At 32.1% G+C, this 14,366-nt stretch overlaps 1 protein-coding gene and 1 long non-coding RNA gene across 5 annotated transcripts; both read right to left on the reverse strand.

Annotated features, from left to right (window-relative positions):
- Positions 1 to 4,893: 4,893 nt before the first annotated feature.
- LOC130967565 (uncharacterized) lies at positions 4,894 to 9,957 on the reverse strand. Of its 4 annotated transcripts, XR_009081379.1 has the most exons (10): positions 9,608 to 9,954; positions 9,173 to 9,420; positions 7,786 to 7,988; positions 7,599 to 7,690; positions 7,085 to 7,506; positions 6,886 to 6,981; positions 6,698 to 6,763; positions 6,267 to 6,371; positions 5,657 to 5,699; positions 4,894 to 5,554 (listed from the first exon to the last, which is right to left on the reverse strand). It is a non-coding gene; the product is annotated as an uncharacterized LOC130967565 (long non-coding RNA). The 4 variants fall into 4 exon arrangements; XR_009081380.1 differs by having other exon boundaries at positions 6,886 to 7,511; positions 9,608 to 9,957; XR_009081381.1 differs by having other exon boundaries at positions 6,886 to 7,506; positions 9,627 to 9,956.
- Positions 9,958 to 12,265: 2,308 nt separating this feature from the next.
- Positions 12,266 to 14,065, reverse strand: LOC130967280 (isoflavone 3'-hydroxylase-like). The gene is made up of 2 exons (XM_057892099.1): positions 13,151 to 14,065; positions 12,266 to 12,883 (listed from the first exon to the last, which is right to left on the reverse strand). The coding sequence occupies exons 1-2, from the start codon at positions 14,063 to 14,065 to the stop codon at positions 12,266 to 12,268; spliced, it is 1,533 nt and encodes a 510-aa protein (XP_057748082.1).
- Positions 14,066 to 14,366: the final 301 nt, after the last annotated feature.

The following is a 14,366-nucleotide window of genomic DNA, read 5'->3' on the forward strand; positions in this document are numbered from 1 at the left end:
TTCGTGACACCAGACAAAAAGTCCAGAAGATTATTCATGGAATTACCGTGGCCTGAGCCTGCAAATATATATAGAGAATTTTATTATACTAGTAAAAATGCTATTAGAAGGATTTGAACTTGGGTCTTCTATGTTATAATAATACCTTTATCCACTCAATCATTTGTCTCTTTAATTATATATGTGTATTTTGTATCAATATTATTCATAAATTTATTATTTTATATTTTATAATTTTAAAAATTAAATTATATCTTAAATTTAATTATTATTAAAAAAATAGGCCTATTGACAGGCTTCAGGCCAGGCCAGATTTAACAACAGGCCAGGCTCAGTACTCATTAAAAAGCCTATACCAGGCTACAGACCAGGCTAAGGCCAATATATTCTATTACAGGCATGGCCTGTTAAGAGTAAAGCCTGGCCTGGCCTGGCCTGTTTCCACCCCTACCTGTGCTGCATTCACAGAACTCGCAGAAATTGTCCACCGAATTGTCAGTAGTGTTAATGGATGATTAATTGGTAATCCCATGAATAATCTTCCAAACTTTTTGTCTGGTGTCCCGAAGAATATTTTTGGTCTATGGTATTTGGATTTTGTTTTGCAAAATTGGTCTAAATATTGTGTGATCCATACGATATGATGCTAATAAGGTTATAAACTAAGCAAAACATATGATATGGACCTAAAGAATAATAGTAACCAAAAAAAAAAAAACAATGACAAAAATTACACCAGAAGCAAGTGCGTGGTAGGATATGAACTATGAAGCCAGTGAATTGGGTTGGGTGCCGTGGGTAATAATTATTTGTTTTTATTTTTTAATTAATCTAACTTTATTTAAATAATTTATATTTATAAAAAATTTAATTTAAAATTTAAATGGATGTAATTTAAATTAACAATTTTATTTAATTTTGATAAACTAAGTTTTTAAATTAAAAAATAAGCATATTATTACTATTTTTAAATTAAAGATATCCAAAAAAAATAAAAAACAAAGAGAAAAGCACTTTCTATCCAAAAAAAATTAATAAAAGAATAAAGTATATTTTAAGCTATACAGCTATTTTGGTGGAGAAAGCACTTTTCAGATTTTTAACTCTTTTTAATTTTCGACAAAAATTTTGACAGGTAAAGTAATAATCGTCTAAGTGTCTAGCAAAAAATTTTCATTAATTCATTTAAAAATTACAAATAAATATAGTATTATATATTCAGTGGAAAATATACCCAAAATAAATAAATAAATAAATAAATAAATAAATATAATATATAATATATAAATATAATACGATGATATTATATAATTGAGTCATTTTAATTAGTAACTAAGTTCAACTAAATTAATCTAATAACTTACGAGAAACATAAAAAAAATAATATTTAAATTTAATTATAAAAATAATTTATTCACGTTATTTTTAATACTTCTTTTTACATAGTTATTATTATTATTATTATTATTATTATTATTATTATTATTATTATTATTATTATTATTATTAAATGAGGACTAAACCCAGGAAGAAGAGTTATAACTATCCTAATATATTTATTTTTCAAAAATAATCCAGCTACAAAAAATAATTACGCAGCCCAAATAACGGAAGTCTTTATCCATTCATTTGGTTTTTGTTATCTCCCCAACCTTTTTTATTATGTTCCAATCAATAGCAACATAAGTCCACCACCTAACAAAAATCATTGGATTCAACTCCTAAAAATCCAATAACTTAATTATCATCACATCATAATTACTGCTAACCTAATTTTGCATCAGTCAACATCAGGCTGACCTACAACACCTGCATTACCTGAACTTCTAGAAGGACTTGTCTCTTCTAACCAAGACCACTCTAACACGTGTCTCTATTAGACGATATCCACCTTCTTTCCTCACATGCTAAAAAAATTTACCATCTTCACCATAGCACTGGCCATATTAGGATGGCTACTCCTATAAAAATATTTTTATATAAAAATAATAATTATGATATACATATTTTTAAATGATTTTTTTAATCATCATCTTAAGTAAAAGGATATGATTAGTCACCATATTCTTATATACCTATAATAAATCTACACGCGTGGAATGGTGTATCTGTCCATATTCTCATCACATAACCCGAGGCTTTTTATTTTTGTTATGGAGGAAGGATTGGGGTAGGACGGAGATATGAGGTGCGGGTGAGTTTTACCAACTTGTGGGATCAGTTATAGACAAATCGGACGGTCCGAAATCTCGAAGCTAAATCGGACGGTCCGCATTGTTGCAACAAATCGGAGGGTCTGATCTGTCCCTCTCTCACCACGTGTCGCGTTGATGTTGCTCCCCGCAACGGTGCCCCATAACCCAGCATAAGGCTTTGCTGTATGTAGTCACACCCTCCGATCTTAGCTTCTTCTCCATCCCAGCAAAATACCAGCTCCCATCTTCTTCTTCCTGTAGACCATCTTCTTCCTCCCAAGGTAGCAGAAAAAAATTATTATTATTATTATTATTATTATTATTATTATTATTATTAATTCAGAATTATTTGGTGTTGTTAGAGATTTTGTTATATTATAATTGTTTTTGTTAGGTCAAATTAAGAAACATAATCAGTGACATTATTATTATTATTGTTAGTATTATTATTATTATTTATTATTATTATTATTATTATTATTATTAATTCAGAATTATAATTCAAAAAACATTAAACTATTCAATTCGGACAGTCCGAATTGATTAACGAATTATATATATAAAAAAAATAAAACGGACGGTCCGATTTGTTACATTCAAAATTCGAATTTTTTTTCTTGTAAATCGGACCGTCCGATTTGCAAATTCTATTTTCTCTCTCATACAAGTCGTATGGTCCGATTTGTTACCTTAGCATGTCAGAAAATTCTGTCCCACAATAACGTTAAACACCCCTTTATCCCATAACTCAGCATAGCACTGGCCATATTAGGATGGCTACTCCTATAAAAATATTTTTATATAAAAATAATAATTATGATATACATATTTTTAAATGATTTTTTTAATTAGGATGGCTACTCCTACACGCGTGGAATGGTGTATCTGTCCATATTCTCATCACATAACCCGATACACTAGCTAGATAATAATAAAAATAAGAATAATAATTAATAGAAATAAGATACTGCTATTTTTATTTTTTTAAAGTAAATTATTAAAGATAAATAAGTTTAAATGATACAAACCACAAATAAATATTTGAAAATTTTAAAACTGTCATAAAAATAAATAGATATTAAATAATTAAACTATAATGCTTCACATCCATATAAAAAATCTATCAAGTCATTCAAGCATTTTTTTTCTTTAACGCGCCTCCCGCCTCCCCAAAAGTTACGTGAAATATACGCGCGCTCCCCTCTCCCTTCTATCAACGTAACAGATTTACATATTACTATTAAAAATATTATTATCTCTTCTTCAACGTAAACATTCTTCTTCTACTTCTCTTCATCAACATTAACAATTTGCATTGTAATTTTCGGATCTGCAATCTCTGCTACTCGTCGTTCTTCTTTTTGTTTCTTTTCTTCTGCTCGTTGTTCTTCTCTGCTGCTTGTCCTTCTTCTTCCTATTCTTCTTCTTTTTCTTCTTCGATTTTGTGGATTTATCTTATTCGTTTTCATATTTCAATATTCTATCAAAACAATGAATAATTCAACTTCAAATCAGTTGAATGAGAGCGTTTTGGATTATTCTTCTGAAACGAATCAAGCGGACAAGGTTTGGATTTGTTTGAATCGAATTGAATGGAATGCAATTGTTAAATTGAATTGAATTGAATGTACGCATGTGTTCTGAATTGAATTGGCAATCTCTCAATTGTAGACGCAGGTGTTTTGAATTTATGTAATGGATAATGTTTTGTTCATTTAGTACTATACAATTGTTTCATCGTAATGACGTGTTCGGTTCATTATGCAGAAAAATGTTTGAATTTGATTTTATATAATGGATAATGTTCCATTCATTTAGTACTATACGATAATTGTTTTACCGTAATGACGTGTTCAGTTCATTATGCAGAAAACTATTTGAATTTGAATTTATATAATGGATAATGTTTCATTCATTTAGTATTATACAATTGTTTTACCATAATAACATGTTTTATTTATTTTGCAGACCAGGTGTGTTGTGGATGAACAATTGGTACTACAAAAAATTATGGTAAAAACGGCGATTTTTTTTTTGTATTTACGCGGTTTGAACCGCCATTATTTCCAAGAATGACGGTTTCGTAAAGTGACGTAATTCTGGGTGCCATTCTGGTTATTACGGCGGTTTTCTGAAAACCGTCACAATTTCCTAGGTTAAAACGGATGTTTTTGAATAGGTTAAAACGGCGGTTCAAACCGCTGTTATTTCCAGGGTTAAACGGTGGTTTTTGGATAGGTTAAAACAGCAGTTTGAACCGCCATTATTACCCTGACAGAGTGACATTTTGATTGGTTAAAATGGCGGTTCAAACCGCTGTTATTTCCGAAATTAAAATGGCGATTTTTAGATAGGTTAAAACAACGGTTTGAACTGCCATTATTACCCTGACAGAGTGGCGTTTTAGTTGGTTAAATCGGCATTTTTGAACCGCCATTTTTACCCTGACAGAATGATGTTTTAGTTGGTTAAAATGGCATTTTTGAACCGCCGTTTTACCCTGACTGTGACATTTTTTATCGCTTAAAAAAACAATTTTTACCGTCATTTTTATCGCGTTAAATAAATAATTTTGTGATTAAAATTTCACAATAGCAAAAAATCATAATCCATAAATGAAATATTATATAACTCATAAACAAAATATTAATATAATATATAATTTTTTATTATTGAAAATCAAAAGTAATAACACCTATACAAAACTTTGTCTTACTAAACTTACCAAAATACAAGCATTACAATAAACACTAATCAATCAAATCTACCATCCAGTTCCCTAAACTATATTAATATCTAATAATGTATTTAAACGATCTAATAAGTACTGTTTTTACTACTTAAAATATGAATATACAAGACAAGTAGCTTAGCTAAGTGATGATGAATAAGATTTGAAGGCCAAAAATTTCCTCCTTTTATAATTAACTTTAAAACAAGCCTACCTTAGTTTCTTGGTCTCTTGTGTGAGTTTCATCCCGAGAACTTGCTCCAACATCTTTGTTTCTTGCTCTAACATTCCATTTTCATTATCCAAACTCATCTCTTACAAAGATTTGTAGGAACCTCTTCTGTCAGAAAATTTCTATCAAGCCGGCTGTTATAAATTGAAATTATAACAATGAAAAGATGTCATTAGAAACAATATATAACTAGTCAAATAATATAAAGAGAAAAAATAAAATTAGATTGGTAGAAAGAGCCGACCCCACTTAGTGGGACAAGGCTTTGTTGTTGTTTGTTGTTGGTAGAAAGAGTCGAGAAAATTTATTAAAAAACTGAACTACAGAACCTCAAGTGTCTGAACTAGTCCTAATGTTTCTGGTATAGAACCAAATAAATCATTTCCATCAAATAATCTGCAAGGAAAAAGAAAAGGTTGTTAAAAATGGTAAAATAGATGACATCACAAGCTTATAACACCAATTTTTGGAAAAATAAAATAAAATATATGAACTTACACATGTATGAGCACCATGTCAGAGCTGAAAAGTTTGGGGGCACCTGAAAGTTTGGAAATATATAAATATATAAATAGGTACAAATTTAATAACAATGCAACCAAACATGCAAAAAGAACTCGACAGTTTTCCAAGGTCCCAAGAAGTGTATTATGCCATATATCCATTAATTTGTTCTTGTATGGTTTCCATGAGTCCTTGTTCCTCTCTTTCTATACCTTTGTTAGGATTGTATAATATACCAGATTATCATTAAATTTAATAGTTTATATGATGATTTTTATTAAATGGAATCGAGTGAAGAAGGAAAAAAAACTATACAAAATTCGATGGAACCCAAACCAAAATCAAGAAAAGAAAAAAAAAAGAATCAAAGAGTTAACAATTAATAGTTAAACTAGTTAAACCATTAACTTGGACAATACAAAGTGAATTTAACCAAGCAACTTATTACACTTTAGTCTGAAATCTACTATCTTAAATTAGCAATTCTACTATGAAAATTTCTTATAACTCCACAATAACCATATTACTAATAGATCCTGACAATCTAGCTTATGATTGATTCAGGTATGAAATATAACATATTTAGGCCTGGAAAATTTGTTACCATCAGCTGGTTCTGTTGACAGCAAGTTAGCTATGTGTGCTGCTGATGCATCTAAACCTTCCCAATCATCTGGACTCTCTTCTGAGAGTTCTCCCACATCAAACCCTATTCAATAATTTTCAATCAGCATGTTATTTATCAGTAGAAAAAATTAGCAGTAGAAAAGCCATTGATCACTGCAATTAGTTTATGTTCAAGGTATTGAACTTTAGCTTCTTTTTTGTTTATGAATTTTAGTGAGAGGGCATGCTTGATATTCAATTTGAGAACTGAACCTTCCAAACAAAAGTGAAGCTTAAATATTGACATCTATTGCTGTCATTCTATAATATTTTTGCTTCAAGTTAAAATTCTTAGTGATAATAAATATTCTATTATGCTTATGAAAATTCTCTGATCCGCATAACAAAAGTGAAAATGAAAGAGTAAACCTTATTGCAGTTTGGTATGAGATCTTGCAATACACGCATCTTCTCATTGATCCTGTCTCTTCGCCTCTGTATAAGTAGAAGATCACTATGATAATCATACAGATCACAAGCAACAAAACATATGCTACAGATGGAAAATTTGTTGCTTATTTGCAACGGTACACAATTGGCATATGGTCTTCACTCACCCTTTCAGATAGATTATGTACTTCGGCTGAACGACTTCTCTTAACACCTCGTGTTGGACCTGCCTTTTTAACACCCACTGATTCTTCCTCAACATCCTATTAGTAAAAGAAATTTAATTTTTGGTTAATAGAGAATAACTGTCAACATAGGTAAGATAATAAGTAAACATGTATGGAAGTGCAATTCTAGAACATTAACTTCACTGTGGCACTCAGAGTCCTCAGTTTCTTGTCTTTTTTTCTTCAAACTTTGGTTTGGGTTGCCCGAAATTCTCTCTGCGCCATTGCCAGAGCAAACGGATGAAGAGGCTACTGCAGGCTCTATATTTTTTACAACAGCTTCCTTTCCTTTATTGGTACTTTCACAAAGAAGTAGATTGGAACTTTGATAAATCTTTGACACATCTTCTTTTCGAGCAGGATCAGATTGCCTCAAAACAGTAGCATTCACTTCAAGAGATTTTGGCTCCAATTGCTTCAAATCAGCCTTAGAAGGCTCCACAATCTTCAGCTCGTGCATAGCAGATTGTTTCGGATGTTCGCCACTAAAACCAGCTTTTGTTAATCCAGGAGGATTGCTTGCAGTCGCAGAAGCATATTTATTTTTGTTTTCAATACCATCTGATCTTGATGAAGACAACTCAAAAACTAATTCAGTTTGTATAAATATTAAAGAAAAATAACTAATTTGTTACGCAAAGTAAAGTACATACCTTAATGTTTCCAATCAACATATTGACAAGAAGAAGGCCACTAGTTAATACAATAATGTTGAAAACAACTTCAAGCCATTCTGTTGTGCTCTCTAGGCTCCCAAATGTGCCGATCACATCAACATAGATAGATAAGTAACATTGAAGTACCATCAATCATAACATACATAATACGATAGGAGGGTACCTGAGAGTCATGAGGCCCCAGAAGATAGGAAAAAGGATCTTTTCCAAGCGGATATCATTGGTGACAAGTTGAACGGTCCATTGATACGCACCATAGTCATAGTTGTCAGGGCCAGCAAGGTATGTTGACCTTGCTTCCCTATTTGCTGCCCAAGCCAACCTTGGCTGCTCCTTCACCATCCCATTGCTTCCATAATATATATGCTGCTTGCAAGATAAGCCGTTACGAGAGGACACATGAATATTTATATTTCTAATACGCATCCTCACGCAAGAGTTTCTTTTCTATTTGTGTGAAACTTTTAACTTGCATAGAGACTTTCTTCCTTTTTTTTGTTTTGCCTTATCCTTTTTTTTATTTCAAAAAGATTAAATTTTAAACCTTTCAACCATGTAAATTTTGATACCATGTCATAAAATTATTTCTAGTAAATAAGACGAGACATATGAATAATTATTGATGAAATCGTGAGTTCAAAGAGTGAAGAGATAAAAAACTAGAGTGAATTCGAGCAGAAGATTGAAGATTAGAGAAGAAAGAAGTTGTCCAAGCTAAGCTTTTCTGGTTTTCTTCTTATTCAGTGAAATGAGTTTTGACTTTTGAGACTTACAAGAACAAATCACACCTACAATTCTCTATTCTAACTTATATACTACTCTGCTACACTATCTTTACCTGACTCCACATAAATATCTTCTAACTACATAACTAATTAACTTGCAAACTGTAACTAACTCTCAAGTGAGCTAACCACTTTTGGCGCCGACCTAACTATTTTACGTAATAGCTATATGTCTAATATAATTCATTAGATAGATTTTCATAAACTGATCATCATTGATGACTATATATTCTAAAGTAATTACTAATTAATGAATTGGATTTTACATTTAAGATATCTTCTTTTATTTTATAAGTCAATTATTGAACACACAAACACTTGAATCAATTAGCTGATCAATTAGCAGAGGAACCTCTTATAAGTTCAATATATGTTCCCCTCACAATGAACAATTTTCTTTTCACGATTACTCTATATAAAGAAAACAAAGAAAGCATGTCCTTGCTGGATTCACATTGGGAGCTAAGCTAGTTTTAAATTTCAAAATTTCACAATGATGAACATGCAGTAGTTATAATAATAAGCACCAAAGAATCATCATCTATAACAGAAAACAAGTTCCAATCTTTTCAATCTCTCTCAGGAAATTTATCAACCACATGGCAAGCATAACAATACTGAACTGAAATACAGTTAGAAAATAAGCAACTGAGAATGAACAAGAAGAGAAAGAGAATACAAATAGAAATTGAGAATGAACAGAAACACACTACGAGCAATGTTGAGTGGATTGAAGAAGAAGAGATTGCAGAAGTGAGAACGTACCGGTGCCGCTGGCGGAGGAGACACATTAATGGAATAGGTGCTTCGCTCAATCTTATAAGCTATGGCGTAGTGACCAAATTTGGAAACGCATCGATAGAGGCGCCTTCACTCGAACGCAGAAGGTTGATGGAAGCGGCTGAAATGAGATGAATGGTGGTGACGATGGCGGCGACAAGCTCTAGGGTTTGAGATGAACTCACTCTCGTTCTCCTTTCCCTCTCCCTCCGATGTGCGATCTCAGATTATACCTAGAAGGAAAAAGAAAATTAACCAAGAGAATTATACTTAGAGAGCTATTGAGTCGAAAGCTTTACAAAACTCAGATTCAACCAATCAGGACCACCATTGAAGGGGAAAAAGAAAATAAAAAGGCTCTGTAAAAGCTTATCCAAATTAAAATTAAGAAAATTTAAGATCAACTAAGATGCACAAAACCAGATAGTAGAAGCTCCACCGAGGACAGCAATGATGGTGTTGCTTGTGGTGACGAGGAGATGAGCGGCGGCGCAACGAACCCTCAAATCGAAGCCAGAAAACCTAATCAAAGAAGAGCGCTCCTTCGAAGGCAGCAACAACGGCATTGCCGCCAGAGGAGAGCATCGTGGATGAGATCGCAAATCTCATGTTACGATGGAGTTTCTTCTTGGTTCTCACATGGTGATGGAGGTTCGATTGAATAGCATAGTCTTTATTAGTGAAATAGAATAATTTTTTTACCAATGAAGCAGGAGCAAGTAATGGCGTTTAAAACCGCCTAAATCACCAAAAAACTACCACTTTCTACAAACGAATTATGGTAGCCTCATAAACCGCCTGACTTTATGAAAATAACGGCGGTTTTATATAACCGTCATTATATTGATGCCATTTTATATCATTTTTTTGTAGTGGTCTCAAAGGTCGGAATGATTTTCAAGATACTATTATATTAGAAGAAGTCGAAAAGTTCTACAAAAATTATTCCAAAGAATTCAAAAGTTTCTGAAACTGAATACTGATAGGAATATTTATTTTAAAATTATCTCTCTACTAGATTGATATATGCACCTTTTCGATTCGTCCTGTGTATTAATTTCGGTTCATTTATTTTTTTGGGGTTCTTAATATTTGATAAATACTCTGATTTCATTCATTGTCAACCTGGAACAAAACAGCAGCCAAACAATTTTAACATATGTATATATATATATATATATATATATATATATATATATATATATATATATATATATACATCTCATACCAACAGGACAATGACTAATCCATCTTGAATTAGATATATACATTAACATTAAATTTTCAATAACATTTACATTAATATTCACATATATACATTGTTTGGTTTTTTAAACAAGTTAACCAAAATAGTGTTAATTACAACCAGTCAAACAAAGTATATCTTATTTACTATCTATATCCCAGATGTGAATTACAATAAAGATTGGAGAGGACAGCAGATGACTTTGGGAGTCTTATTTCTTCAGATGCCCAAATTTGTTCAGTTTGTGCAACAGAATATTTGGACCATATTCGATCCTGAAACAAAAAAAAATTGGTCAATACTTTACTCAATACACCGACAAGCACAATCATGCATATTTTAATCAAGTGAATCAAAATGGCCAACCCAACTGAACCGAACATCATTTATGTGCTAAATAAAACATGATAAATATTCAATCATCAAGAAAAACGTATCTGCAGGCGAAATAACTCAACTGAACACATAATAATCAGGTGAATCAAATGACAAATACCAGTGAACCGAACACCAATCATGTTCTGAATAAAACGTGATAAATATTCAATCATCAAGAAAAACTTTTCTGCATGCAAAAGAACTCAACCGAACACATAACAATTAGATGAATCAAATGACAAACACCAGTGAACCGAACACCAATCATGTGCTGAATAAAATATGATAAACATTTAATCATCGAGTAAATCATTTCTGTATGCAGAATAACTCAACTAAACACACTAGCAATCAGGTGAATCAAATGACAAACACCAGTGAACCGAACACCAATCATGTGCTGAATAAAACGTGATAAACATTCAATCATCAAGTAAATAATTTCTACATAGAAAAGGACTCAACTAAACACACTAACAATCAAATGAATGAAATGAGTAACTCCACTGAACAGAAAGAAAATAAGAACACATTTCCATTCCTATGCCCTAGTTACGCCAAAAAAATGGAATCAGATTAAGTCAATCTACTAAACGAAGTAACTCAATTCACTAAACCTAAAATACAACTAAGAGAAATTCAAGATTGCAAGATTTTAAATGAACAGGAGTTTTTTATCATACCTTTCACAGTCTCTGTTCTTGTTTTTGTTCGTGTTTTCTTCTTCCTTTCGAAATCTTCTCGTGATTCTTCTCTAGTAACAATTTCCGGAGAGAACACAAGTGAAGTTTGAGAGATTTTGAGAGAGATTCTAACTTTTTCAATAGCAGTTTCAATGTTAAAGAAGGAATGTTGTTTCATATTCAAGGCGCGAATGAATATATTAACGTTTCATGTGTTTGGACACGTGGAGTCACGTTTCATTTAATGAGATTGGATTTTTTTAGTATTGGATCAGCTTGGATGGACTTAGATGAAAAATTATATAGATATATAGCATGACCTATATATTCTAAAAAAAAAACTTTTTTTGTGAATATTATTAAAAAAAATATTTTTATCTTTATAATTTAATAATTTTATGTCAAGTGATTTTTTTATAAAAATTATTATAAAAGTTATTTAAATATCTCCAAATAATTCGAATTAAATAGATAAATTATTTACTAAACATAAAAAAAATTTGTCATTTATAAAAAATATAATATTTTTTATTATTCTTATCACATTTTCAAATCATTCAAGGATTTATTTGACTTTTTTGTATCGTTTGAAGATAATTTTATCAAGATTATAATCTTTTTTCAGATATTATGTTAAGAATTTATTTTATTTTTTATAATATTATTATATATAATTTTTTTTCAATATATTTGCACGAATTTATAGAATAAAAGTAGCATACTGAAATTATTCAAAAATAAGTTACAATATTTATTTCCAATTAATATATATCATATTTCATGTTTAACTAATTTCTTGCTGATTGGTCTTGCTTTGCACATAGCCTCTAATGGAACTAACTTTGCAAAGGTGAAACCTTTGTCCTCCCTCATATCAATTTCTTCATGATTGAGTCGTTCCCATTCAAAACATTGAACCAATAATCCCAACGCCAAACCCATTATACGATTTGCCAATCCAGACCCAGGGCAAGCTCTTCTTCCCAATCCAAATGCCATTAACTTGTTTGCTTCCCCTTCTTTCTCAAACCTTTCAGGCTTAAAACACTCAACATCATCACCCCAAATTTTAGGATCTCTTCTCATAGCCCATGAATTAATTAACACTATAGTGTCACGTGGAATAGTGAATCCTCCAATATTCACCTCATCTGAAGAAAAATGAGGCAGTAACAATGGACTTGGAGAGTACAATCTAAGTGTCTCATGGATAATATTTTGAAGATAAGGAAGATTTGGAATGTCTGATTCATCTACTAAACGATCTTTGCCTATGTGATTGTCAATTTCATCCTTTGCTTTCCTCAATATCTCTGGGTGATTCAACAAAGCGGATAAGGTCCACTCAATAGTTAGAACCGTTGTGCTTGTTCCAGCAAGCAACATATCCTAAGTTTAATTTATTTAATTAGTAATGTCCAACATGTTGGTTCAAATGAACAAATGCCGTATAAAAAATAGGAGAAACTTATATGTAGTTATTTTTAATGTAAAGTTGATAGTTGATAATTATTAGATAATAATTTAGTCAAATTATCTAATAATTTTTAGTTATCAATTTAACGTCAAAATAACTGCAGATGTGTTTTTCCCTTAAAAAATAGTTGGAAATATTAGCCATGCAAATTTAATTAACTAAGTTATACATATGCACACCTGAATAAGGCCTTTGATAATATGATCCGTGTAGTAGTTAGGTTGCAATTTTTGAAGAAGCAAGAGATGTTGTATCATGGTATCGTTATTACCATGCTCCCCGTTGCGATGCTCTTCAAGGAGTCCTTGCCAAAACACGTCAGCTTCTTCACCAACTCTCTTCAATCTCTTCACAAATCCATCAAAATCAAACCACCTAAGCAAAGGCAAGAAGTCACTCTTGTTGTTCGCATCCACCAACGACAGGATCTCTTCGATGATCTCTCTAAACCATCCTGCTCCGTTGTCATCCCTGCCATTATTGCAGTCGTCTTTGCCATATTCATTATTCCTCTTTCCGGAGATCATCCTCATCATATTGTTGAGTAACATCTCCGTTATCCTGGGCCTCAGTTGCACCCTAGCGAACCCCATGGACGTGTCTGCCACCAAGTTTCTTATGAACCTGGTGACCTCGTCCCTACGAGTTTCGAAGAAGGAGTTGAGACGGGGCGTCGAGAGAACGTCCATGGTGGCTATACGACGAAGGTTGCGCCAGTGGTCATTGTTGGAAGAGCACACCAAGCTGGTATGGTTATAAAAGAGGTACTTTCCGGTGAGAAAACGAGGGCGGTTTGCCAAAACGTTGTCGTATTTGGTGAGGCATTGTTGGGCTAGGGTTGGACAGGACACAACGACGACGAGGCGAGAGCCGAACCAGAGAGAGAAAATGTGGCCGTAGGTTTGGGAAAGAGCGTGAAAAGTTCGGTGGACACGGGGCTTCAAGTGGTGTAGGTTGCCTATTATGGGAAGTGTTGGTGGACATGGTGGAAGGTTCTTCTTATTACTGAGGCTTGTGTTTGTCTTGGTGAGAGTGATGATAATGACGAAGGCAACAATAGTTGTGAAAATGGAGTAATACAAAAAAGGTTCCATTAGAGAGGCTAGGTAGAGTTATACTTATATATGAGTGCTTCAATGCTTTGCTCAAAGGCATATGCAAATAACAATATTTTGAGGTGCTTTTATAGTTGAAATTATTACCGTTTCTTTCTCAATTATATTGTCATAAAATTATTCTAGCTTGTTTCCCAGCCTGCTGACGTGAGGAAGAAATTACAAAAAAAAAAAATGTGAGAAAATATGTGGTGGATAGACGATGTTGTATTTAGTAATGGTAAAAAGACAAAAAAAAATTAAAATTTATTTTATTTAATATTTATTAATTATAAAATTT

The sequence above is a fragment of the Arachis stenosperma genome, chromosome 3 (genome assembly GCF_014773155.1).
Source record: "Arachis stenosperma cultivar V10309 chromosome 3, arast.V10309.gnm1.PFL2, whole genome shotgun sequence".
Lineage (NCBI taxonomy): Eukaryota > Viridiplantae > Streptophyta > Magnoliopsida > Fabales > Fabaceae > Arachis > Arachis stenosperma.